The sequence below is a fragment of the Staurois parvus genome, unplaced genomic scaffold, assembly GCF_062004578.1.
Source record: "Staurois parvus isolate SC_StPar_1 unplaced genomic scaffold, SC_StPar_1.0 ptg000426l, whole genome shotgun sequence".
In the NCBI taxonomy this organism is placed as follows: Eukaryota; Metazoa; Chordata; class Amphibia; order Anura; family Ranidae; genus Staurois; species Staurois parvus.
In genome coordinates this window covers 3,513,065-3,540,446 of record NW_028318222.1, presented here as the reverse complement: position 1 = coordinate 3,540,446, position 27,382 = coordinate 3,513,065, and the positions used below count along the sequence as shown (strand labels likewise).

Below are 27,382 nucleotides of genomic sequence, written 5' to 3'. Positions count from 1 at the left end.
CAGAACTGTGAAGGCTTTTTTAGATGTTGTTTGGCAAACTCTAATCTGGCTTTCCTGTTTTTGAGGCTCACCAATGGTTTACATCTTGTGGTGAACCCTCTGTATTCACTCTGGTGAAGTCTTCTCTTGATTGTTGACTTTGACACACATACACCTACCTCCTGGAGAGTGTTCTTGATCTGGCCAACTGTTGTGAAGGGTGTTTTCTTCACCAGGGAAAGAATTCTTTGGTCATCCACCACAGTTGTTTTCCGTGGTCTTCCGGGTCTTTTGGTGTTGCTGAGCTCACCGGTGCGTTCCTTCTTTTTAAGAATGTTCCAAACAGTTGTTTTGGCCACGCCTAATGTTTTTGCTATCTCTCTGATGGGTTTGTTTTGTTTTTTCAGCCTAATGATGGCTTGCTTCACTGATAGTGACAGCTCTTTGGATCTCATCTTGAGAGTTGACAGCAACAGATTCCAAATGCAAATAGCACACTTGAAATGAACTCTGGACCTTTTATCTGCTCATTGTAATTGGGATAATGAGGGCATAACACACACCTGGCCATGGAACAGCTGAGAAGCCAATTGTCCCATTACTTTTGGTCCCTTAACAAGTGGGAGGCACATATGCAAACTGTTGTAATTCCTACACCGTTCACCTGATTTGGATGTAAATACCCTCAAATTAAAGCTGACAGTCTGTAGTTAAAGCACATCTTGTTCGTTTCATTTCAAATCCATTGTGGTGGTGTATAGAGCCAAAAATGTTATAATTGTGTGGATGTCCCAATATTTATGGACCTGACTATAAATATTTATTGATTTAGTTTTTATAAATTTGAAAGTGTAAGCTCACCTTTACAGAAAAAAGGAATGATGAACTAACACCATGCACCCTCCCCACACCACTGGTCCCGGCCTTACCTCTGGGGTGCCCCACACTGCCAGTCCAATGGTGTGGTATTTGAAATCCCTGTTCACCTTGTTCTCCATGCAGCACCTCTGGCACAGACCAGAACAAATCTCACTGGTCAGCACTATCACATAGCATCGCTCTGATCTGTCCCAGAAGCGCTGCAAAGAAAAGAGGGAGAAGGTCAGAGATTTCAAATCCACACACTACTGGACCAGCTGCATGGGCAAAGACAGCTCAGCAACACCGGAAATACAACAGAGACTGGAGGAGTGGGAAGAGTGCATGGTGTTCGTTCACCTTCAAATAAAGAAAAAAAAAAAAACACAAACAACCTACACTTTAACCTTTAATCATGCACCATACAATTGTATTATTTTCTTGTACAGATACAAAAATAGCTGCTAAACAGTGGATTTGTATGCTGAACCTAACTGCTGACTAACAGCTGAAAAAAAAAAAAAAACCTGTTTACATGTATTCCTCTAAACCACATCTATCATATACAGGGTCCCCTTCTTGGCTCTCCCTCCCCAGCAGGGCTATGCGCATCTATTGACACACAAGGCTCAGCTTCTCCACCCTCTCTCTGCTCACAGGATTTGATTGACTGTGAGCGGAGAGAGAGGAGAGAGCCAATGCAGGCAGTCCCAGAGCTGGATTAAGATTTAGCTCAGGTAAGTATACAGGGGGGGGTGTAAGTAATGCGACGGTTCTTACCTTAATGCAGAGAATCAATTGAGGTAAAGAATATGTCCACCTTTAGAGCCACATTATTTTGGCACATGCACTAGTTTACTACACCAGCGTTTAAACCCTCTTATAGGTTTACCCAACTTGCAGAATTGAAAAATAGATCTGTTTTTACCACTGTCCACCTACCTTACACAAAATGTTCCTATCCATACCAACTGGCAATTATACCCAAAACTGTCCCCCTTTTCATCATAGCAGGCCTATCTCCAATCTTCTAATGTTCCATTTTTCCGGTGTCGAGCTTGTGATGATCTGTGCAGATCACCCAATGTGGTGTGGCTAAGACCTAACACACTGCGTGTTGACGTGCACTGCCATTTGCCCCCCGATGTACATAAACAGGGCACTGCAGTGCACTGTGATACAGTATATCAGGGGTCTCTAAAATTTCTAACCAAAGAGCCGGTTTACTGTCTTTCAGACTTTAAGGGGGCTGGACTGTGGCCAGCAATTAGTAGAAAAGGTCTTGGTGCCAGTGGGAGTAAACAGTGCCCCATCGTTGGTGCCAGTGGGAGGAGCCGTGCCCCATCGTTGGTGCCAGTGGGAGGAATAGTGCCCCATCGTTGGTGCCAGTGGGAGGAATAGTGCCCCATCGTTGGTGCCAGTGGGAGGAGCCGTGCCCCATCGTTGGTGCCAGTGGGAGGAGCCGTGCCCCATCGTTGGTGCCAGTGGGAGGAGCCGTGCCCCATCGTTGGTGCCAGTGGGAGGAGCCGTGCCCCATCGTTGGTGCCAGTGGGAGGAGCCGTGCCCCATCGTTGGTGCCAGTGGGAGGAGCCGTGCCCCATCGTTGGTGCCAGTGGGAGGAATAGTGCCCCATCGTTGGTGCCAGTGGGAGGAATAGTGCCCCATCGTTGGTGCCAGTGGGAGGAATAGTGCCCCATCGTTGGTGCCAGTGGGAGGAATAGTGCCCCATCGTTGGTGCCAGTGGGAGGAATAGTGCCCCATCGTTGGTGCCAGTGGGAAGAATAGTGCCCCATCGTTGGTGCCAGTGGGAAGAATAGTGCCCCATCGTTGGTGCCAGTGGGAGGAAAAGTAACCCATCGTTGGTGCCAGTGGGAGGAAAAGTAACCCATCGTTGGTGTCAGTGGGAGGAAAAGTAACCCATCGTTGGTGTCAGTGGGAGGAAAAGTAACCCATCGTTGGTGTCAGTGGGAGGAAAAGTAACCCATCGTTGGTGTCAGTGGGAGGAAAAGTAACCCATCGTTGGTGTCAGTGGGAGGAAAAGTAACCCATCGTTGGTGTCAGTGGGAGGAAAAGTAACCCATCGTTGGTGTCAGTGGGAGGAAAAGTGCCCCATGCAAAAAGCAGAACTTCCTCTTTTGGGTGGAGTTCCACTTTGATCTTTCGAAAAAGTCAGAAGACAAAGCCAACACTTTAGGGATTCAAGGCTCCCCCTACTGGAAGCTGGCTGCAATACAGCCTTATACTGGACACAACTGTATGGCAATGCTAGTACTGACTGTGGTGTAATCTCCAATGGACCATTAGCTGCTTAGAATTGTTTTAAAGACTCTACTAGTTGATAAGAATTGTACTGTCAGAGGGGCCCATCCACTAGTGCGTTCAGCCAGTCCCCTAACAGATATGCAGGAGAGTACAGCGCTGCTCCACTACTTCAATCTAATGGTTCGATATCAGCTGCATTGTAATGGCACAATGGCTGCCAGCCAGGGCATGTGATTGATTTCCCGTCCTGCTGTAATAGGTCTGGAGGAGATTCAGATATAAAGAGCTTTTCAAACTCCGCTGACGGGAAGCATACAGCAGCTGATATTTGCTCTGCACAATAATGCTGCTATCAAGGGACCCAAGACTTCAGCGTCTGAAAGCCAGACGCATATACAAACACAGGGAGAATGATCCATTCTGACATTTGTTGATTTTCCGCTTATGTCAAGTTGCTGAGCGCTAATCTAATTAGAAAATGTAGGAACGGTTGTGCAGGCGCTGGCCGCGGGAAATTAGTTGTAAATAAAAGCACTACACGCTGCAATAAAAGGTGGAAGAAATGAATGAACATTTATTTTGTTGATGGTAGTAACTGCTGTAATGAGAAGAGGTAACGACGGCTTATAGCAATTATTCTAAGGAAAATGCCGCAATAAGAATAATTTGCAGATTATCAAACTGCTGCAGAAATAAAAAGGAATAAAATGTCAGCGGAGTGAATTATAAAAGCAGGAATAGCCGCTCATGGCAACCAAATGTTTTATTTCATTTCAAAGATTACATTGAATTAGTTGCTCTGGACAAGGAGGGATGCCCCTCTCTATTTGCCCTGATGACCACTCTTGCTGTGTTAGAAAGCCATAGGGAATCCAACATTTTACAGTTGTCACCAGAATGGGAGGTGAAGGGAAATCTTCCAAAGGGGACGTGTTCTAGTGACAACTGCCCAAAAGAAAAATTGCCCTCACTTTGGAGAGATTTCCTGTTGTGTCTGCAGGACAGGAAATGAAGGAAAATCTCCTCAACGGGACTAAGATAGTTAAAAAATATATATATAATAATAATACGTTTAATTCCCGATTTTATTCAAAGCTAAAAAGAAAAGTGTTGGCTATACTTGCAAATCTCATAGCAACCAGGCACCTCCTTTCTTAAAACAACAGTAGATGAAATTTGAATGACAGCAGAGAAATCAGCATCTCATTTCGAAATCAGACAAAGCCCTTTGACCACTTGTCTACGCCTGGCCATACATTATACAATTTTCTGTTCAATTTCTGCGCAATTTCCTTTAGATTTACCTTCTACTATGTAGTGCAAGGGTCCACCTAATTGGATACAACTGAAAGTATTGTTCAGGTTTGACCTCACATTATATGGTTTTTGGTAAATCTAAAGCAAAATTCTCAAGAAAATTGTATAATGTATGGCCAGCCTAAGGGCTCATGTACACTGCAGCTGATAAACTCACGTTTAGGAGCTGTTCAGCGTTTTTTTCAGCAGCCCCTGAACTCTCCCTAATGTTTTCCTATGTGTCCATGTACACTATGTCGTTTACAGGCATTTACAGGCATGTGATTTTACAGTCGTTTTTTGAATGCAGAAAACTTGCAATCAGCAGTCAATTTTATCAGCATTTCGAACACAAAACGCTTGTAAACGCAGAAAATCGCGTTTATAAGCGTTTGAATTTTTTTTTCAACTCTTCCAGTTCCCGATGCTGTCCAGAGCCTTTTTTCATCATGAAAAATGCATGCAAAGCGCTTTCAAGGTACTCAAATGGACAAAACACTGAACACAGGATGTTCCTACCAAGCTTGTCACACATTGTAATGACCTATTCACACCTCAGACCTCTCCCACCCTTGGAAACAAAAGATATATTAATGACCATTCACACCTCAAATTCCTCATGATGACCCCCCTGCCAGGTGGTCTTAATGACTCCCTCCACCAGACACCTTTCCCACCCTTGGAAGCAAAAGAAATGTTAATGAGCAACTCACACCTAATTATCTCAACACATTCTGCTGTCTCTGCTTCTACTCTCTGTATTTCTCTGCTGCATCTTTGGTGTTCTTTTCAAAACTGCACCAAAAAAGCAGCTAACCATTGAAATGAATGGAAACCGCATTAAAAAAAAAAAGCATAAAAAAAATGCACTATGTTTGCACTTTTGGTGTGTTTTTTGAGTCACATATTTCACAGGTGCATACACCTAAAATTATTTTTTAGGTCACACAGACCCAAATACCCATTTTAATTTGGGTGAAATAGAAAAGATGACATTGCATCAAGTAGATACCAAATGTGTAAAGACTTAAAACTGCACATACCTATGAAATGGCAACAAACTACGGTACCTAAGACTGTCCATAGGTGATGCTTTAAAAGTCCTTACAGGATATAAGTTTAGAGTTATTCATGAAATATGGTCCTAGAATTATTGCACTCACTTTAACGGCAATACATCACATGTGTGTTGCAATCACCATTTACATATGTGTGCTGGACCTACATGTGTTTTTGCATTTGCTAACACAAGGGGATAAACAAGCCCCATTGTGAGACCTTTGAACCCCCCCACCCACAGGCTGAACTGGATGGACTAGTGTCTTTATTCAACCTTACAAACTATGTAATGTGACAGGTACTCTTTATGAAGACATCAGGGGGTTTATTTACTAAAGCTGGAGAGTCCAAAATCAGACTCCCTTCTGCATAGAAACCAATCAGCTTCCAGGTTTCATTGCCAAAGCTTTATTGAACAAGCTGAGTTTAGAAGCTGATTGGTTTCTATGCAGAAGGGAGTCTGATTTTGGACTTTCCAGCTTTAGTAAATAAACCCCCAGGGGTCTATTAAACCCCTGATGTCTCCCTTGCTCTCCAAAGGAAGTAATTATGCGTAGATGATGCTTGGCAAGATGCTTCTTTGGCTGTGATGGCTATGAAACCAGAAGTTTTGGGATCAATGCAGAGGAGATGGAGGAATGGAGGTTTCTCCATCTCCTCTGTGGGCAGTTGTCTTGACTACCTACCATGGTCCTGGGCTTGCCAAAGAATGGGAAAGCCTAGGAACCACCATGGGCGGCCGTGGTAGAGGGAAACCATTGGAGCCACAGAAATAACTTTTCCATAAAAGTGGATTGCTGGCTATAACAAAAAAAAACAAAAAACAAAAACACAATACCAGGATCATGGCTGCGGCCATGGTCCTAGTATAACCACTTGCCAACCAGGACCTTTATATACAGTACTGTACAAAATGTTTAGGCAGGTGTGAAGAAATGCCGTGTTACGGTACATGTACACTGGAATTGCCTTAGACATTAACTCTACTGGCAGCAGAAAAGCACCAAAAGCGGAAAAAAACACGTGTAAATCACACAACCATGTTGACCTGTGTTTAGCGATTGGATGTTTATTTATTTAATTGGCCAGAGCACTTGCCACTGAAATGAATGCCCAAGTGCTAACCACAACTAGCGCTTAAGCTGGTTTACACAGCGTTTGGCATTTTTTGGGTCAGCGCGTTCGTCTATTCTCATACCACACCACAATTATGGACGGTTTTCATTTGTTTTTCTCTTCCATGTGGTACCAGCAATGGTACCACATGGAAGAGAAATTTCACAAAACCTGAGAAAGAAAATAATTTCTTTACACAAGAAAAGGTGAAGTCTACAAGAAGATAAGCAAAGCTTTACTCATCAGTCAGAATAATGTAGCAAAAGCGATACAAAACGTAACAAAGATGGAATTGCAACCATCTCACAGACACATACAGGTCGTCCATGGCAGTTAACACCTCAACAGGAGTGTCTTATGTAAATTCATTGCAGTTAGCTAAAGAAATAGAAAGCCAAACTGGGGTGATTGTTTCTTATGACACAATACAGCATACACTGCAGAGGAATGGCATGTATGGGTGTCAACTACGAAGGAAGCCTCTCCTAAAGCCCATGCACATAAAAAAGCCCACCTAGAATTTGCCAGGACCCATGCTGAAAAATAAGAAGACTACTGGGACTCTGTATTCTGGAGTGATGAGACCAAGATAAATGTTTTTGGAACTCATGGCTTTAAAACTGTATGGTGTCGCAAAGGTGAGGAGTACAAAGAAAAATGCATGGTGCCTACAGTGAAACATGGTGGTGGCAGTGTACTTCTGTGGGGCTGCATGAGTGCTGCTGGTGTCGGGGAGCTGCATTTCATTGATGGTATCATGAATTCACAGATATACTGCTCTATATTGAAAGAGAAGATGCTACCATCACTCCGTGTCCTTGAGCGTCCTGCACTTTTCCAACATGACAATGATCCAAAACACACATCTAAGGCCACTGTTGCATTTCTCAAGAACAACAGGGTGAAAGTGATTCAGTGGCCAAGTATGTCTCCTGATCTGAACCCAATCGAACACCTATGGGGAATTCTGAAGAGACAAGTTGAGCATCACTCTCCATCCAGCATCCAGGCTCTAAAAGAGGTCGTTCTTGAAGAATGGAAAAAGATAAATATTGCAATATGTCACCAACTTGTTCATTCCATGCCTAGAAGACTTGGTGCTTTCCTTACAAATCATGGAGGTCATACAAAGCCATGCACTGATCTCCACTCGGCTTTATGAACCCAGAATCTACAAGCTTTCTGTCACTTCTGGGTTCACAGCTGCCAGTCCCCGGCAGCACAATTTTGCAGCTTTAGTGGGGGCACAGCTGACATTATGGATCATCAGAAATGTTCAGAACATCATAGTTGTTTATTGCAAAACCCATATCTTGATTGTCATGTGTGATATTCTAGGGGGGGGGGGGGGGTGCCTTTCAATGTGGTCTTTTAATGTGATCTGTCTCTGATGAGAAGAGCTATATAAGCAGGGACAGACTCTATGAAGAGCAGGATGCGGGAAGGACGGACACTGTATTCCCCATATATGTATATGTAATAAACATCGTTCGGAGCCTCATCTTGTCTGAAGGCAATTATTCATGTTTCTTGTAAAAAAGAGGAACTTGAGCAGGGGGTACTAACCTCCCTACACATAAATAAAAGGGGGGGGGGGGGTCAGACAAGATTAAAATATACCTAAAAGCAAAACTTTAGAATTAGAACCCCTGTCATGTTTTTATTGCTGTCTGACTGCTGGCAATTAGGGTGAAGTTCTGTCACCAAAACAGGAATAGAGGGGAATCCTCCAATGCCAATTATAGTTCTATTGACAGCCAAGTATTTCCTCGCTCTTCCTGTTTTGGCTATGGGAAAGGAAGTGACGAAAAATTGCCCAAAATTGGATAGATTGCAAAAAAAAGTGGCTTGGGCAACCCCCCTCCCTCCTTACTCTATCCAAAATTTAAAAAAATAAACGTTTCGGCTTTAGTTTTACTTTAAACTTTGTTAAAGAACTCCACCTAAACATGACTTATCAGTGGCATGATAGAATATACGTCTCTGGGATCCGCTTGACAGATCACTGAAATAGCTGAAACCACTATACATGAAGCCAGGGGCGTATCTACCACAAGGCAAACAAGCCATTTGCCTAGGGCGGCATCTTTCAAAGGGCAGCACCTCCCCCCAGAAGAAGGGAACCAGGTGGAATCTGAAAGAGGCTGTCGGCTGCTTGATGGTGTATGTACAGCCTGACTCTCGTTCCCGGGTACGTCCAGAGCTGTGAAGATGGGTGTATCTCTCTCTATTGCTGGGGGGGGGGGGGGGTAGTCGAAGGCTCTCCCAGATGGGGGGGCATGAGTGTTGTTGGTCATTGTCAGGCTCTCTCCGCAAGAAGGGGAAGGGGTGGAGGTGTTGGTCAGTGTCCGTGGGGGCAGACGATTTTTGTGTTGCAAAACAAAACCTAAATACACCACTGCATGTAGCGGACACTTAAAACCCAATGGCAGCACAGTGGCTAAATGGTTAGCACTTCCGCCTGGCAGTACTAGGGTCGTTGGTTCGAATCCCAACCACGGCACCTCCTGCCTGGAATTTGCATGTTCTCCCTGTGCCTGCGTGGGTTTCCTCCGGGTACTCCTGTTTCCTCCCACACTCCAAAGACATGCTGGTAGGTTAATTGGCTCCGGTCTAAATTGGCCCTTGTATATGAATGTGAGTTAGGGACCTTAGATTTACACCCCTTGAGGGTTAGGGACTGATGTGAATGTACTATATATATGTAAAGCGCTGCGTAAATTGACGGTGCTATACCTGAAATAAATAAATCATACCAGGTGTGTTGGGACTGTGCTGGACACCTTGCCTAGTGCAGTCAATGCAAGACAAGGGAAAAAAAGATTTAGGGCCAGTTCACAGTCCACGCGTTTCAGTTTTTTCTGCATCCAAAATGCACAAAAAGTAGGTTATATGGCTGTCAATGTCCTAGTTCATATCACTGCTTCCAGTTTCAGTACGTTCCAGTTGCAGAAGAAAAAAAAAAAAAGTAAAACAGGCTGCATTTTTTATGCACAGAACTGTACTGGAATGCAGTAAAACGCATCAAAAATGCACCGGAACTCACATGTCCCTATTTAATATGTAGAAAAAGAGGAGAAAAAAATGAACTGGAGTGCATAAAAAAAACGCACTGGAACGTGCCAAAAACGTGCATGCAATAACACATCCGGAATGCGTTTCTATAGAGTGAACCGGCCCTTAGGACTGGTTCACACTACAAAAATGCACTCCAGATACGTTTTTGCTTACAGTGCACGCCACACGCAGTTCTGGTGCAGTTTTGATGCAGTTTGCTATGTTACAGTACAGTTCTGTGCAGAAAAAATGCAGCATGTTCTACCTTTTTTTCTGCCAACTGACTGCACTTGTGTGAACTAGGACCCTTGGAATACATGGAAAACACTGTGCATGCAGTTTTGATGAAGAAAAAAAGCGCACTGAACTGCATCTAGTGTGAACTAGCCCTTATTCCATATCAGGTCCATGTCACACCGTGGTGCTGGTGTACGCTGAAAATAGTATAGCATGCAGTACTTTTTTTGTTTTTTTCTAGCAGTGCAGGTTGGGGTAAGGCTAGGTTCACACCTGTGTCATTTGTGTTTGATCCATTTCTGCAGTGCTTTTTGTGGTGTGTTTTTGATGTGTTTTTCTCCAACTTGTTGCTGAGCAGAATAAAACGCATCAAAAACACACTACATGCATTTCTGCAGCATCTCCATTTTAACACATTCCACTGCCTCACGGTGGCCAATGGAACTTAACCACTTGCCTACCAGGCACTTATACCCCCTTCCTTACCAAGCCAATTTTCAGCTTTCAGCGCTGCCGCACTTTGATTGACAATTGCGCGGTCATGCAACATTGTACCCATATGAAATTTTGATCATTTTTTTCTCACAAATAGAGCTTTCTTTTGGTGGTATTTAATCGCCACTGGGCGCTTTACTTTTTGCGCTATAAATTAAAAAAGTGCAAAAGATTTGAAAAAAAAAAAAAAGTTTATTTGTTTCTTTTATAAAATTTTTCAAACAGGTATTTTTTCTCCTTCACTGATTTGCGTTGATGAGGCGGCACTGATGGGCACTGATAGGCGGCACTGATGGGCACTGATAGGCAGCACTAAAGGGCACTGATAGGCAGTACTAATGAGGTGGCACGGATAGGCGGCACTGATATGCAGCACTGATAGGCGGCACTGATAGGTGACACTGATGATGGGTACTGATAGACGGCACTGACTGGCGGCACTGACTGGCACAATTCCTGGGCACTGACTGGCAGCACTGCTGGGCTGCACTGGTGGGTGGCACTGGTGGGCAGCACTGGTGGGTGGGCACAGGTGGGTGGCACTGGTGGGCACAGGTGGGTGGCACTGGTGGGCACAGGTGGGTGGGCACAGGTGGGTGGCACTGCTGGGCACATGTAGGTGGCACTTCTGGGCACAGGTAGGTGGCACTGCAGAGTGGCACAGGTGGGTGCACTGCTGGGCACAGGTGGGGGCACTGCTGGGCACAGGTGGGCGGGGCTAGTGGGCGCACTGCTGGGCGGAACTTGCGGGTGTCACTGCTGGGCACCGATCATCAGGGCACTGATCATCAGTGCCCTGATGATCGGTGCCGATCCCCGCTCTGACAACTGCCGGTTCTCGGCAGTACTTTCCTCACGATCTGACAGCGTAAGGAAAGTGCAGCCGAGAATCGGCACTTGCCTTTCCCTGTGATCAGCGTATCATTGGACACCGCTGATCACGTGGTAAAAGGCCGGTGGGATCGGCCTTTCACCACATCACGTGATCAGCTGTGTCCGTAGGACACAGCGATCACGGAGATCGACGGGTGCGCGCCCCCTGGGGCGCGCAGGAGAGCGCGTTCTGGGAGGACGTCATATGACGTCCACTCAGAACTGGCCGGCCGCGGTGAAGCCGTCATTCGGCTATGCGCGGTCGGCAAGAGGTTAATTAAATGTTACCTGTGACATTTCAATGAAGTACTAACACGCCAAAAAAAAGAAAAAACAATGTGATGCACCACAGTGGCCTGAATCACTTCTCCCAGCACACAGCAGCAATTGTGCGTCCAGTGCAGATTGCTAGTGTGAACAAGGCCAAAAAAAAAAAAAAGTGCCAGTCTGCCATCATGTGGTAGATTTACAGATGAAGTTTAATCTGCTCATTTTTTTACATTTCGCATATAATCTCTGGTTTCTCACTCATCCCACCCAAATGGAATGACATTTTATAAAACCTTTCAGTTTTTATTACATGCATTCTTTGGTTTTTGGGAGTAGTTATGCAAATATGAAAATGCCTTAAACACTTCCAGTCCGGACACTTTTACCCCCTTCCTGTCCAGGCCAATTTTCAGCGCTATCACACTTTGAATGACAATTGCATGATCATGCAACACTGTACCCATATGCATTTTTTAGCATTTGTTTGAGACAGATAAAGCTTTATTTTGGTGGTATTTATTCACCACTGGGATTTTTATTTTTTTTTGCTATATAAATAAAAAGTCCAAAAGTTTTGAAAAAAAGTTTTTCTTATAAAATTTTGCAAATAAATAATATTTCATCATAAATCTTGGCGAAAATTTCTTCCGTTATCTTTTTAGTAAAAAAAATAAATAAATAACCCAAATTAGTTTATAACCAAAAATTATAATTTTTAAAAATTATCATTTTTAAACATTTTTTTTTACATTATTTTATTTTTTTTATAGGATTTGTTTTTTTACATACGGTCACCCTAGCAGTACAGTGTCACCATGGTGACACTGTACTACTTGTGGGGGGTGATGAAGATTTTTCTTTTTTTTTTTTTTTACACTGATTGCTTTTATACCCATAAAGGCTGTAAAATCAATCATTTCTCCTTCTCTCTGGCTGCATTCTTGCAGCCATTGAGAACTACTGTGTGAGCTGTGATTGGTCACAGCTTGTCACATGGTACAAGGCTGTTGTGAATAGCCTTGTACCATGTGACCTCAGTGATCATTCACAGATTTCACATGTAGTAAGCAATGATGTCAGAAGTGACATCTTGCTTACTACTCTGCTTGTGATTACTGATTGGCCAATCAGTGATCGCATGATCAGGACCTCACACAGAGCTCCCGTCCGACGATCGGTGGGCACCGGATCGTGGTGCTGCGCGTTCTTAGGGAGCGCGCACAAGCAGGGGGCGGGGAGGCCGTTTATAAACTGCCACCCGACCCTGCACTGCCACCATCCAGGCGTTTATATACAACGGCCGGTCGGGAAGTGGTGGATGTCAGTCTGGAGGAGAGGGTGTAACTAGGCAGACTGTATTTGCATGCAGACCACCCTAGATAACGCCAACATGTAATGCACAGCCTCCATCAGTGAAAGAATTAAAATCCAATCAATGTAAAGAGTGGAGCAGCGACAGGCAGGGGAGAAAAGAGACAGATGACACTGGACATCCTAGAACCAGAAAATGAGGTGGGCTCTATCTGAATTTCTGCAGATTCTAATACACACTGTAAGAAACTCAGCTGCCCCCCTCCTTCCAGTCCTGCATGCCTGGATAAGGGTCTAGTATGGATTTGGAGTGGAGGCCTTACGCTAATTTTTTTTCCCCCATTTTTGATGTGGGGGTCCCCTCAAAAACTATACAACTTGGTTATGGATTGGTGGGAGGCATGCCATTTCCCTACTGACAGTAGATGAGCCATGGTTGCTAAGCACGCGGCAGGTACCATCTCCCTAACAACCAGCAACTCAATGGTTGTTAAGGACGCTGCCAGGTGCCGGCATTAAAATACTGCAAATTTTCACTCCTGAAATACTGTATCACTTCAAGAAATAGTCTATGCAGTGTTTTAGTCGCAATTTTTGAGTGATTTGCAAAAAAAAAAAAAAAAACAATTTAAAAACCGCTATGAACTATTTTACCGCTGATCTTAAAGTGGTAGATAACTTTTTGTGATTTGAGCCCTATATCTTTAGGCTCATTCTGCAGGCTGAAGGAAAGAAATCTAACAGATTCTTCCATCAATGCTAAACAGTGCAGATAGAGGAATCCCTCCCGAGAGCTATTGTATACTGTCAGCTGGCAACCAAAGCTTCCAGAATACCCGAACAATGCAGGGATGTGGAATATATATCACCCGATGCCAGGGACATGGAGTTCTGGGTGTCGGGCAGGTAGCTTATTTCAACCTTTGGCCCCCACGGCTCACCTGTCAGGTGGAAGCATTTGGGCCAATTGCTTCCATACAGCCCTCAGTGCCAGCCTCCTCCCCGCACTTGCCAGGTCTCCCAGGCTCCGATTGCCCATCTGCGGGCCCAGGACTGGCTCAGTGTGCGCCGGCATCTAGAGGGGAGGGAGGAGAGTGAACACATCCGCTCCCCTTCTTGTCCTGACCCAGAAGTGACGTTTGACACCACTTCCAGGTCCCTATTCACAGATTCCCTCCCATTGAGGCCAGGAAAGAATGTAATGCTGTGTAATGTACACTGCATTACATTTAGGAGAGCAGAGGGGAGACATTGGGGGTCTTTTAGACCCTGGATGTCTCATTAAAGAGAACCTGTCACCAAAAAAATATCATCACATAGGGGAATTAATGTCCCCTATGTGATCGGGAAAAAAAGAAAAAAAATGTAGGTAGAAAAATTTTTTTTTTAAGAGTAAAAAAAAAAAATAAAAAATCAAAGTTGCACCCAAGCACATAACACCCCCTCAAAAAAAAAAAAATTGAGCCCCCCACATATACACATGTATAAACGTAAAAGCACACGCTGGGGCGCCTACACATGAAAACGACAATTGTGATACACGTTACATATCCCCTCGCATGCCAGGATGAGAGTTCCTCTGTAACACTAAACTGATGACCTATAAGGGGCTTTAGAAGGGTCGCCTATAAAAAATATAGGGTATGGAAGTTTGTTGGCATTTCACAAGCGCACACAAATTTAAGATTTGACATGTTGGATATATATTTACTTGGTGGAACCTCATCTTTTATATTTTGCTAAGAAAATAGGGTAATTTATTGCTTTTTTGTGCCTTCAATTAATTGTGTATTTTTTAATAATATCATGCGGTAATATTGTGCGACATAAAAAATTGGAACTACTGCTATTTTATTCTCTAGGGTCTCCGATTTCAGAAAATATATCATGTTTGGGGGGTTTTGTGTAATCTTCAGGCCTAAAATTATTTTTTAAATGTCTGTAAAAAACGCAAACACGGCTCTGGCAGCAAAAGGGATAAAAGATAAGCTGGACACACCCCTTTCCTGACAAGCACCCAATCGGTGCTCATTACATTGCAAGGTCTCTTTCCTCCCTGCTAGTTCCCGAGTGCAGCGCTGGAGACAGGCAGGGAGGGAAGGAGGAGATAAAACGGTGCAATGTTAAAAAAATGTAAACTGTTTAAGTTTCCATAAAGCCCATTTTTATTTTAAAATTCCCAGACATTCCTAACAGCACCTCAGATTTAAATACGGTTTAGGTTAAAAAAAATTTTCTTCATCAGGACAAGTAGATTGGGGCACCGATTTAGTCCCCGGACAAGTAATTTTTTCCGAAATGCCTGCACCTGATTGGATGTCCAGATGACAGTTTCCCACACGACTTCAACAAAAGACAACTGAATAATCGACTTTTGTTGTGCTGGGTGGTGCCGACAGGGGCATCCACACCTTGAATTTCGGACTATTCTGCAGAATTTCAACTGTGTATGACAGTCCTAACACTTTGCTACATTCCAGGAGGTGCTCTATTGGCTGCTATGAATCAATATCAAGGCTTATACAAGGAAACAAATGTAAATAAATGTATGTATTTTAATAGCGCCAACAATTTACACAGCGCTTTACATATATATTGAACATTCACATCAGTCCCTAACCCTCAAGGGGTGTGCAATCTAAGGTCCCTAACTCACATTCATACACACACATACTAGGGACAATTTAGACAGGAGGCAATTAACCTACCAGCATGTCTTTGGAGTGTGGGAGGAAACCGGAGTACCCGGAGGAAACCCACGCAGGCACAGAGAGAACATGCAAACGTGGTTGGGATTCAAACCAACGACCCTAGTACTGCCAGGCGGAAGTCCTAACCATTTAGCCACTGTGCTGCCCATTTTTACTCTTGATATCAAGTGAATTTTTCCCATATGGGAATTAAAAAGCAAACATAACAAAAATGTATATATCATTTTTAACATTTAAAGTGTATCTAAAAGCAAAACTTTTAGTTACACTTTAACCTCTTCCAGTCCGGACACTTTTACCCCCCTTCCTGACCAGGGCAATTTTCAGCTTTCAGCACTATCACACTTTGAATGACAATTGCGCGGTCATGCAACACTGTACCCATATGAATTTTTTACCATTTTTTTGAGACAGATAAAGCTTTATTTTGGTGGTATTTATTCACCGCTGGGATTTTTATTTTTTTTCCATGTAAATGAAATGTCCAAAAATGTTGAAAAAGTATTTTTCTTATAAACTTTTGCAAATAAATAATATTTCATCATAAATCTTGGCGAAAATTTTTCCATTATCTTTTTAGTAAAAAAAAAGCCAAATTAGTTTATAACCAAAAATTATAATTTTTAAACTTTTTTACATTTTTATATTATTAATTTTTTTTTTTGTTTTTTTACATACTGTCACCCTAGCAGTACAGTGTCACCATTGTAATACTGTACTATTTGTGGGGGGTGATGAATATTTTTTTTTTTTTTTTTACACTGATTGCTTTTACACCCATAAAGGCTGTAAAAGCAATAATTTCTCCTTCTCTCTGGCTGCATTCTTGCAGCCATTGAGAACTACTGAGTGAGCTGTGATTGGTCACAGCTTGTCACATGGTACAAGGCTGCTGTGAATAGCCTTGTACCATGTGACCTCTGATCATTCACAGATTTCACACGTAGTAAGCAATGATGTCACAAGTGACATCTTGCTTACTACTTTACGTGTGATCACTGATTGGCCAATCAGTGATCACATGATCGGGACCTCGTACAAAGGTCCCGTCCGACGATCGGTGTTTCACTGTGTCCGGAGGACACAGTGGGCACCGGATCGCGGTGCTGTGCGCTCCCAGGGAGCGTGCACAAGCAGGGTGCAGGGAGGCCGGTTATAAACGGCCACCCAACCCTGCACTGCCACCATCCGGCTGTTTATATACAACGGCCGGACGGGAGGTGGTTAATGCAGTGGAGAGGGATTAGAACCCGTCAGTTTTTATTGCAGTCTGTGTCCCCATTACACCCCGGTCACATCAAACCCGACTTTGAAATCATGTTACTTACAGTGAAGTCGCACGATTTCAAAGTTGGGTGAAATTCCGATTTCATGTGCGATTTGCAAGACATCTGACACAGATGTCTATGCAAATTGCACCAAAAGTAGTGCTTGTATTACTTTAGAAATCGGTGCGGCTCCGACCAAGTCGGAATCGCACCAATATAACCACTCTAATTGCGGACAGTAGGGTGTGACTTGGCATGCGATTTGCAAGTCCCATAGCATGCAAATCACACCCGATGTGTTAGGGAGATTAACCCTCTGCAGTTGTCCTCTTTACCATGGTCATTGAAAGAAAATCCCAAATGTTGGGTTGTCCCCAGAAAAGGAATAGAGGGGACAACCAGGATGGAATGATTTTCTCTCACTTCCTGATTTTGCTATGGGACAGAAAGTGAAGAGAAGTCTCCTCAATGGGACATTGATTTAAAAAAAAAAAAAAAACACACCTTGCATAGGTTAGATGTCTCCCTTGCTCTATCTAAAATGAAAGTTCTACTTTAATACCAGCTATTCAACGGTCTTTATGTGTTTGAACCAAACTCCTAAAAGAGTATGGACTTTGTGAAAAGGAAACAAATATATTTATTTGGCTGGATGCAGCATTGATCTGATGCTGCATCTGTCCCCCCCGCCAGCTCTGCAGCGAGAACTGAGTGATCAAACACCGCTGATCGCTCAGTTCTCCCCTCCACTCTGAGCAGAGAGCCATGACTGTCAGTCTCCCTGGATTGCTGGGCTGTGGAGGGGGTGGGAGGGGCTGGCTCAGGCTCTTGGAGGATCACTGAGAGGCTGAGCAAGGTGCTAGTCCAGGCTTCTGGGTTGATCCCGACCATATGGTCAGGTTTTTTTTTTTCAAAGCCTGGACCGACTCTGTGACATCAGCTGACTTTAGCCCACTGTTGGCTGAGAATGGGTCAGAGGAGTGCAGAACAGACTGCACTCCTGTGATCCATAGAAGCACAGCCAATAAAAGTACAGCCTTTAAAAGCAGTAGTAAACCCAAAAGCAAACATTTATTATGTTGCAGCTTACCAATTCTTAGATGAGATATCTGAATTAGTTTTCTTTTTTAGGTTTACTTTCTTTCTTGCTGATCTGGCCAGTAAGTCTGTAGTTTTTCAAAAGAACAAGCTGTCCAGCAAAATGTATCAATTTACAGAGATGATACAAACCATTTAACACGGACAAGGGTGCTTACAGTGATCATCTAAGTTATGTAAAATCTGTATCCTAAAAAAAGGAAAACAAATGTTTGTTGTAACTGATTATAAAGGGGTGAGCTGCAGTTTGGCTTCAATTTGTTATTGTATTTAAATCTGCTAATGTATTACACACCATTTCCCCCCCAAAATGACAATGCTGCTGTCCAATGGTGTCTGTTGCTCTTTCATCCAGAGTGGAGGCCCTCTAATACAGGAGGTGCGTTACTGGCCAGATCACCAGGTGAAAACAGAGGGGAAAAAGCTTAAGAAAAGAAAACTAATGCAACCACCACATCTAATGGTTGGTAAGCGTTATATTACATTTTTGGGTTTAATACCGCTTTAAAGCATTCTCTATAGAACCACCAAGAATTCATCAGGACACTGACAAAGACTGATTATCCCAGGAATGCATTCACAAGCATTTCTTGAGGTTGTGTCCCCAGAAGGATCTGCATGCAGAGAGGTCAATCCACAGGACCTTATCAAATCCTACACAGACAGCTGTGGAACCATAAAGAAATGATAAGGATGAAGGATTTCATATCTATACCTATCACAAGCAAGCCCCTGTGTGTTAAAGCGAACGTCAAGGCACAAAAAAAAAGAAAACCACATATGCAGCACATCTCCACAACGCATGCACATACGTGAACTGTAGGGCACACAAACACAATAAATCACCCACATGTTTGAGCAAATATAAAAGACGAGGTTGTGCCGAGTAAATAGATAGCCAACATGGTAAACCTAAAATTTGTGCACGCCTATGTAATGGCGACAATCTTCAGTACCCTATATTTTCTATAGGTGCCGCTTCAAAAGCCCCTACAGCTTAGCATTATGGAGGGGGTTGGGCTCTAGAATTATTGCTCTCATCCCGGAGTGCGCGGTGATATGTACCATGTATATCGCAAGCGATGGTTTCACGGGTAGGCGGGGGGGGGGGTATTTTATGTGCTTGGGAGTAACTTTATTTTTTGCAATTTGTCTTTATTTTCCTTAACTTTTTTTTTTTCATTCACATAGGGGACACAGAGTGATGATTTTTAGGTGACAGGGTCTCTTTATTGAGACATGCAGGGTCTAAAAGACTCCACTGATTGCATTGCAATACATTCCTCCTCGGCTATTCTAGCCAGAGAAAGTGACGGGGGTGACTGGGAGGTAACGTCATACACTTCAATATCCGGGTCACAGTAAGAAGGGGAGAAGCCCAGATTACATGCGCCGTTACCGGGGGCTGTGGAAGCAATCAGCACTAGCGAAGCCACCCGACTGCTTCCACCTGAAGAGCAGGAGTCTGCCTTTCAGTTTTATACACAATCCCAGTGGCTGCAGTTACCGGATTGTGTATAAAGCCCCCCCCCCACAGCTATTAGGTCCAGACAACATAGGGACCTGGCAACGAAAGGGTTAAAAGAATTCCAGGTATAGGTATTTTATACATGCTGAGATTGGTCCAACTGGTACCAATGTAACTGTGTATATACCATACGTGGCTGAACAGCTGGCCTGATGCATTATGAACACAGGAGCGTGGTGGCTCAGTATGAGCGCCATTCCGTCCCCTTTTTTTGGAACTCTCAGACAAGCTTATAAATGCAGCACCTTGAATGGATGAAGAGAAGAAAGAGCAGCAAATAAACAGGTACAACTGATGTAGGATGATTTGTTTCATCTCTGTGTAGTACCTGAGGACAGTCACTTCATTGGGTATATGGAAGAGTTTACAACCATTTTAAAGCAGAGCTCCACCCAAAAGGGGAAGTTCTGCTTTAAGCCTTTGTCCCCTGGTCCCCATTAAGCATTGGCACCTTTGGGGAGTAGGGGGGGGGGGGGGAGCGGGTACCCGAAGTTGACAGGTACCCGCTTCCACTTCCGCTGTGATCGCCTAGGTCAGTGATGGCGAACCCGTGCCACAGCCGGCACGCCGAGCCTTATCTGTGGGCACGCCAGGAGAATACCGTATTTTTCGCTCCATAAGATGCACTTTTTTTCCCCCAAAAAAGGGGGGAAATGTCAGTGTGTCTTATGGAGCGAATATAGAGCGGCCGGTCCGGTATTTCCACCGCCGCCGTGTCAGAATACCGGGCCGGCCGCTCAGCTCTGCAGTGGGACCTTACCTGTCCCTCTATCCAGCGGCGCGCTGTCTTCCCGGCTGTAGTGTGCGTGACAGCCGGGTCCCAAGTGCGCATGCGCAAGAAGCAGTGCTCTTTGTGAATGGTAAGGCGGTACCTGGGACACATGACAGATCCCAGAAGCCGCCGGACCAATCACAAAGCGCAGCGCTTCTCGCGCATGCGCACTGGGCATCCGGCTGTCCGACGAGCGCCCACACTACAGAAGCCGGGAAGACAGCGCGCGGCTTGATAAAGGAACAGGTAAGATAAAAAAAAAAAACTCTGCGGAAGTAAGAGCGGGTACCTGTCAAATTCAGGTACCCGCTCCCCCTCCCTCCCCAAAGGTCAGCAGTCATCTGTACTGTTCGCAGTCTCTGGTCATCCCTGTGCTTTCCGCAGTCTCTGGTCATCTCCTGTACTGTCCGCAGTCTCTGGTCATCCCCTGTACTGTCCCCGCAGTCTCTGGTCATCCCCTGTACTGTGTCCGCAGTCTCTGGTCATCCCCTGTACTGTGTCCGCAGTCTCTGGTCATCCCCTGTACTGTGTCCGCAGTCTCTGGTCATCCCCTGTACTGTGTCCGCAGTCTCTGGTCATCCCCTGTACTGTGTCCGCAGTCTCTGGTCATCCCCTGTACTGTGTCCGCAGTCTCTGGTCATCCCCTGTACTGTGTCCGCAGTCTCTGGTCATCCCCTGTACTGTGTCCGCAGTCTCTGGTCATCCCCTGTACTGTGTCCGCAGTCTCTGGTCATCCCCTGTACTGTGTCCGCAGTCTCTGGTCATCCCCTGTACTGTGTCCGCAGTCTCTGGTCATCCCCTGTACTGTGTCCGCAGTCTCTGGTCATCCCCTGTACTGTGTCCGCAGTCTCTGGTCATCCCCTGTACTGTGTCCGCAGTCTCTGGTCATCCCCTGTACTGTGTCCGCAGTCTCTGGTCATCCCCTGTACTGTGTCCGCAGTCTCTGGTCATCCCCTGTACTGTGTCCGCAGTCTCTGGTCATCCCCTGTACTGTGTCCGCAGTCTCTGGTCATCCCCTGTACTGTGTCCGCAGTCTCTGGTCATCCCCTGTACTGTGTCCGCAGTCTCTGGTCATCCCCTGTACTGTGTCCGCAGTCTCTGGTCATCCCCTGTACTGTGTCCGCAGTCTCTGGTCATCCCCTGTACTGTGTCCGCAGTCTCTGGTCATCCCCTGTACTGTGTCCGCAGTCTCTGGTCATCCCCTGTACTGTGTCCGCAGTCTCTGGTCATCCCCTGTACTGTGTCCGCAGTCTCTGGTCATCCCCTGTACTGTGTCCGCAGTCTCTGGTCATCCCCTGTACTGTGTCCGCAGTCTCTGGTCATCCCCTGTACTGTGTCCGCAGTCTCTGGTCATCCCCTGTACTGTGTCCGCAGTCTCTGGTCATCCCCTGTACTGTGTCCGCAGTCTCTGGTCATCCCTGTACTGTGTCCGCAGTCTCTGGTCATCCCTGTACCGTGTCCGCAGTCTCTGGTCATCCCTGTACCGTGTCCGCAGTCTCTGGTCATCTCCTGTACCGTGTCCGCAGTCTCTGGTCATCTCCTGTACTGTGGCCGCAGTCTCTGGTCATCCCTGTACTGTGGCCGCAGTCTCTGGTCATCCTTGTACTGTGTCCGCAGTCTCTGGTCATCCCTGTACTGTGTCCGCAGTCTCTGATCATCCCTGTACTGTGTCTGCAGTCTCTGGTCATCCCTGTACTGTGTCCGCAGTCTCTGGTCATCCCTGTACTGTGTCCGCAGTCTCTGGTCATCCCTGTACTGTGTCCGCAGTCTCTGGTCATCCCTGTACTGTGTCCGCAGTCTCTGGTCATCCCTGTACTGTGTCCGCAGTCTCTGGTCATCCCCTGTACTGTGTCCGCAGTCTCTGGTCATCCCCTGTACTGTGTCCGCAGTCTCTGGTCATCCCTGTACCGTGTCCGCAGTCTCTGGTCATCCCTGTACCGTGTCCGCAGTCTCTGGTCATCCCTGTACCGTGTCCGCAGTCTCTGGTCATCTCCTGTACCGTGTCCGCAGTCTCTGGTCATCTCCTGTACTGTGGCCGCAGTCTCTGGTCATCCCTGTACTGTGGCCGCAGTCTCTGGTCATCCTTGTACTGTGTCCGCAGTCTCTGGTCATCCCTGTACTGTGTCCGCAGTCTCTGATCATCCCTGTACTGTGTCTGCAGTCTCTGGTCATCCCTGTACTGTGTCCGCAGTCTCTGGTCATCCCTGTACTGTGTCCGCAGTCTCTGGTCATCCCTGTACTGTGTCCGCAGTCTCTGGTCATCCCTGTACTGTGTCCGCAGTCTCTGGTCATCCCTGTACTGTGTCCGCAGTCTCTGGTCATCCCTGTACTGTCCGCAGTCTCTGGTCATCCCTGTACTGTTAATTAGTTTGCACTACTGTACGAGTTGTTTTTTCTAAACCAAAAGCTCGATATTCAGGTTTCATTGCAGTGTTGGCACTTTGAAAGAAATAAGTTAGTTTTGGGTTGCAGTTTGGGCACTCGGGCTCAAAAAGGTTCGCCATCACTGGCCTAGGTGATCAGAAGTTGTCCTCCTACCCTCCCTCCCTGTAGTCTTCAGGGACACGTGACAGGTCCCAGAAGACTACAGGACCATTCACAAAGCACAGCGCTTCTTGCACATGCTCAGTGGGCACCCGGCTGTGAAGCCGCAAGCTGTCACAGCCGGGTGCCCACACTAAGGATGCCGGCATCGAGGAGAGAAGATGGCCGGTGAAACCAGCTGTGGTGAGGACACGGCTGGACCGAGGGACAGGTAACTGTCTGTATTTTAAAAGTCAGCAGCTACAGTTTTTGTAGCTGATGACTCTAATTTTTTTTTTCCAGGTGAAACTCCACTTTAATATCAAAGAATGTTGGACAGGAGGGTGCCAACAAGGCCACCCCCAGTGTGGATTTATTCCAGTTCCTGAAGAGGCAAGGGGGTTTATTCCTGTTTCGAGATGGGGGGGGGGGGTTATTCCTCCTGCATACATTGGTCCCTCTGCTATCTGACCTTTGTGGACAGTATATGTGGTGTCTCCTCCCAGGGGTTGTCCAGTGTCTTCTCCTTGCCCAGTTAGTAAAGCCATACAGGCCGTTATTATTCAGTAGAAAGCATATATCTGATTTAGGGAGATGTGTCCTGTTCTTGTTTTTGTTTATGTTTCCAGTTTATTGAATACTGTATGTATTTATTTATTTTTTGTATTTTTGTATAAAATGAAAGCTGGTTGCAAGATTTTATTTCAATAAAATATTTCCAGTGTCTTCTCCTGCTGACCGCCTAGTGATCCAATGGATGCTGTGACCTCACTTTTCACAAGAGATGGTTCTCCTGATTTTATGTCTGAATACAAGTTATTGTTTGTAAGTAACTTTTCCTACTTTATCTATTTATTATTTATGAAAATGTTTTGTCAGCACCATCCACTGCACTCCGCTTGTGTTATTAGAAATGTATCAGATCAGCTGATGTATCCAAATACTGCTACAATGATATCTAGGAGGATACACAGGTGGCATGAGAGATGATCACAGCACTGTACAACCTCCGAAGGAACAGCAACAAGGATACTACATCTGGAGGGTGCAAAATCTGGTGCAGCTCTGCATACAAACCAATCAGCTTCCAGGTTTTATTGTCAAAGCTTAACTGAACAAGCTGAGGTTAGAAGCTGATTGGCTGCCGTGCACAGATGCACCAGATTCTGAGTGCTCCAGTTATAGTAAATCTCCTCCAGTGCTGCAATGGGGCTGATTTACTAAAGCTGGAGCACTCAGAATCTGGTGCATCTGTGCACGGCAGCCAATCAGCTTCTAACCTCAGCTTGTTCAGTTAAGCTTTGACAATAAAACCTGGAAGCTGATTGGTTTGTATGCAGAGCTGCACCAGATTCTGCACCCTCCAGTCTTAGTAAATTAACCCCAATGTGTCCAATACGGATATAAACTCCTAATCCTTAGACACAAATCCACAAATGCTGCTGGTTGTTGTTCTGGCAAAAGGAGTGAAATAAGACCGTCCACATGGCACCTGTCATCCCAGATACCATTCCGAGCATTGTCCCATCACTTCCAGGGACCCCTATCACCAGTCTCTACACTAGGCACCACCTGCTCACTGGTCCCTGCACCCCCCGATCCCTCCCCTGTCATCGTCCCTGCACCCCAGGCACCCTCCCCGTCACCGGTCCCTGCTACCCGGGCACCCTCCGCGTCACCAGTCCCAGCAGCCCGGGCACCTTCCCCATCATAGGTCCCTGCACCCCGGGCACCCTCCCCAGTCACAGGTCCCTGCACCCCGGGCACCCTCCCCAGTCACAGGTCCCTGCTCCCCGGGCACCCTCCCCAGTCACAGGTCCCTGCACCCCGGGCACCCTCCCCAGTCACAGGTCCCTGCACCCCTGGCACCCTCCCCAGTCACAGGTCCCTGCACCCCTGGCACCCTCCCCGTCACAGGTCCCTGCACCCCCCCCCCCGATCCCTGCACCCTCCCCTGTCACCGGTCCCTGCACCCTGGGCACCCTCCCCTGTCACCGGACCGGGCACCCTCCCCTGTCACCGGTCCGGGCACCCTCCCCTGTCACCGGTCCGGGCACCCTCCCCTGTCACCGGTCCCTGCAACCCGGGCAGCCTCCCCTGTCACCGGTCCCTGCAACCCGGGCAGCCTCCCCTGTCACCGGTCCCTGCAACCCGGGCAGCCTCCCCTGTCACCGGTCCGGGCACCCTCCCCTGTCACCGGTCCCTGCACCCCGGGCACCCTCCCCTGTCACCGGTCCCTGAAACCCAGGCACCCTCCCCTGTCACCGGTCCCTTTACCCACGGGCACCCTCCCCTGTCACCGGTCCTAGCACCCCAGACACCCTCCCCTGTCACCGGTCCCTGTACCCTGGGCACCCTCCCCTGTCACCGATCCCAGCACCCCAGACACCCTCCCCTGTCACCGGTCCCAGCACCCCAGACACCCTCCCCTGTCACCGGACCCAGCACCCCAGACACCCTCCCCTGTCACCGGTCCCTGCACCCCGGACAACCTTCCTTTTCACCGGTTCCTGCACCCCGGGCACCTTCCCCATCACAGGTCCCTGCACCCCGGGCACCCTCCCCTGTCACCGGTCCCTATACCCCGGGCACCCTCCCCTGTCACCGGTCCCTGCACCCCAGGCACCTTCCCCTGTCACAGGTCCCTGCACCCCGGGCACCTTCCCCTGTCACCGGTCCCTGTACCCCGGGCACCTTCCCCATCACAGGTCCCTGAACCCCTGGCACCCTCCCCATCACAGGTCCCTGAACCCCGGGCACCCTCCCCATCACAGGTCCCTGAACCCCGGGCACCCTCCCCATCACAGGTCCCTGCACCCCGGGCACCCTCTCCATCACAGGTCCCTGCACCCCGGGCACCCTCCCCTGTCACCGGTCCCAGCACCCCAGGCACCCTCCCCTGTCACCGGTCCCAGCACCCCAGGCACCCTCCCCTGTCACCGGTCCCAGCACCCCAGACACCCTCCCCTATCACCGGTCCCTGTACCCCGGGCACCCTCCCCTCCGGTCACTCACACTCGGATGACACGAACTGTCCCACCGCAGACGATCCTCCTCCGCCGCTCTCCACGAACTGCACCTCGGAGACGATGATATTGTCCTCCAGCACCGACCCGCAGCCCGTACACACCGCATCCCCCCGGGCCGCGTCCACATCGATCTCCGTACAGCCGCAGTTCTTACACATCCGGCTACTCATCCTGCCGGCTGCGGACAACACGAGTAACCGGCACAGCTACACAGCACAGCAGCCGGCTCCGATCCAGGCCTACACACGGCGGCGCTGCAGGCCACTTCCCGCTCCACGTCTCGCGAGATTTCACTACTCAGTTCAGAGCCTTGTCATACACTTTAATGGCCACTAGATGTCCCCTCAGCACCACAAACAGAGACTGTTTCTCTCGCTCGCCATCTAGTGTTCATTATCCAGTACTAATATGTGCTGAGACGATGGTTGGTTTATGATGGGAAAAAAAAAAAAACTAAAATTAATGCTTTTCACCCTATTCACCACCCCTAGTTATCGGGCCCCATTCACCACCCCTATTTATCAGGCCCCATTCTCCACCCCTAGTTATCGGGCCCCATTCACACCACTTTTATTGCACATTTCTTCACGCAATGCCATAGAGCTGCCTACGCACAACAAATTCCCCAGAAGAAGCTCTGGGCCTTTTCTGGAGGTGAACTTTGACATTTTTTTTACTATGTGATTTGTCACATTTGTTGCGCAATTTTTAGCAGCAATTGGGGTGCCGTTAACAATTAATGGCACTACAAGCGCATCTCGCACTTTGCACATATTTTTCACACATTCCTGAAGCACATATGGAAAGCCATGTTTCTGGGCACATTCCTGGAATGCTCAGGTCTGAAGTCAGCCTCCTGTGTTGTATCTCAGTGATGGTGATCTCCTGCAGCTTCTGCGCAACTACTTCCTGTCTATATGTATCCAGCAATGGCTGCATAGTATTTCCTAGGACAGGTTTCATTATGGTGACAGCTAAGAACCATGCCAATATAATATGCATTGAAAAGCCACTTGTACTGTCCATCAAAGGAGGTGTGGCTGGTTAACAACACCCCCACAGCACTTGGTGGTTCATCTCACTAAACACCAAGTCTCTGCAGTCTTGTATGGACATAGGGATCAGTGGAAGGAACCATTGACAGTAGTGGTGGACACTAGAAATTGGCACCCCCTGAAGTGTCAGTTTCTCAGCAGATTTCAGGGATGGGTTTTTCGTCAATGGAGTGGCTTTTTAAGGGCTGTAGCAGGAAAGATAGTATATACACAGCTCCAAATAGTCACTTATTGGGACAGTCTCTTTCCTCTTCAGCTACAGTTGCAAGAAAAAGTATGTGAACCCCTTGGGATTACGTGGAGTTTTGCATGAATTGGGCATAAAATGTGCTCTGAACGTCATCTAAGTCACAACAATAGAAGAACACAGTCTGCTGAACATAATACTACACAAACATTAGATGTTGCCATGGTTTAATTGCACATAACATGTAAACATTCACAGTGCAGGGAGGAAAAAGTATGTGAGGCCCTAGCTTAATGACTTCTCCCAGAGCTAATTGGAGCCAGGAGTGAGCCAACCTTGACTCCAATCAGTGTGATGATATTGGATGTGTTGCTGACAGCTGTCCTGCCCTTAAAAAC

The 27,382-nt window shown here is 46.8% G+C and overlaps 1 protein-coding gene across 2 annotated transcripts in view; it reads right to left on the bottom strand.

Annotated features, from left to right (window-relative positions):
* The window catches only part of BRF1 (BRF1 general transcription factor IIIB subunit), a 507,447-nt gene extending 481,439 nt beyond the window's left edge, over positions 1 to 26,008 (bottom strand). The window contains exon 1 of one of the 2 annotated variants that reach the window (XM_089687515.1): positions 25,729 to 26,008. In XM_089687515.1, the coding sequence (XP_089543641.1) occupies positions 25,729 to 25,912 (184 nt within the window). In that variant the 5' untranslated portion in view covers positions 25,913 to 26,008. The remainder of the gene's footprint in view (positions 1 to 25,728) is intronic. The other variant, XM_089687516.1, reaches the window with a different exon arrangement.
* Between the last annotated feature and the right edge of the window lie 1,374 nt (positions 26,009 to 27,382).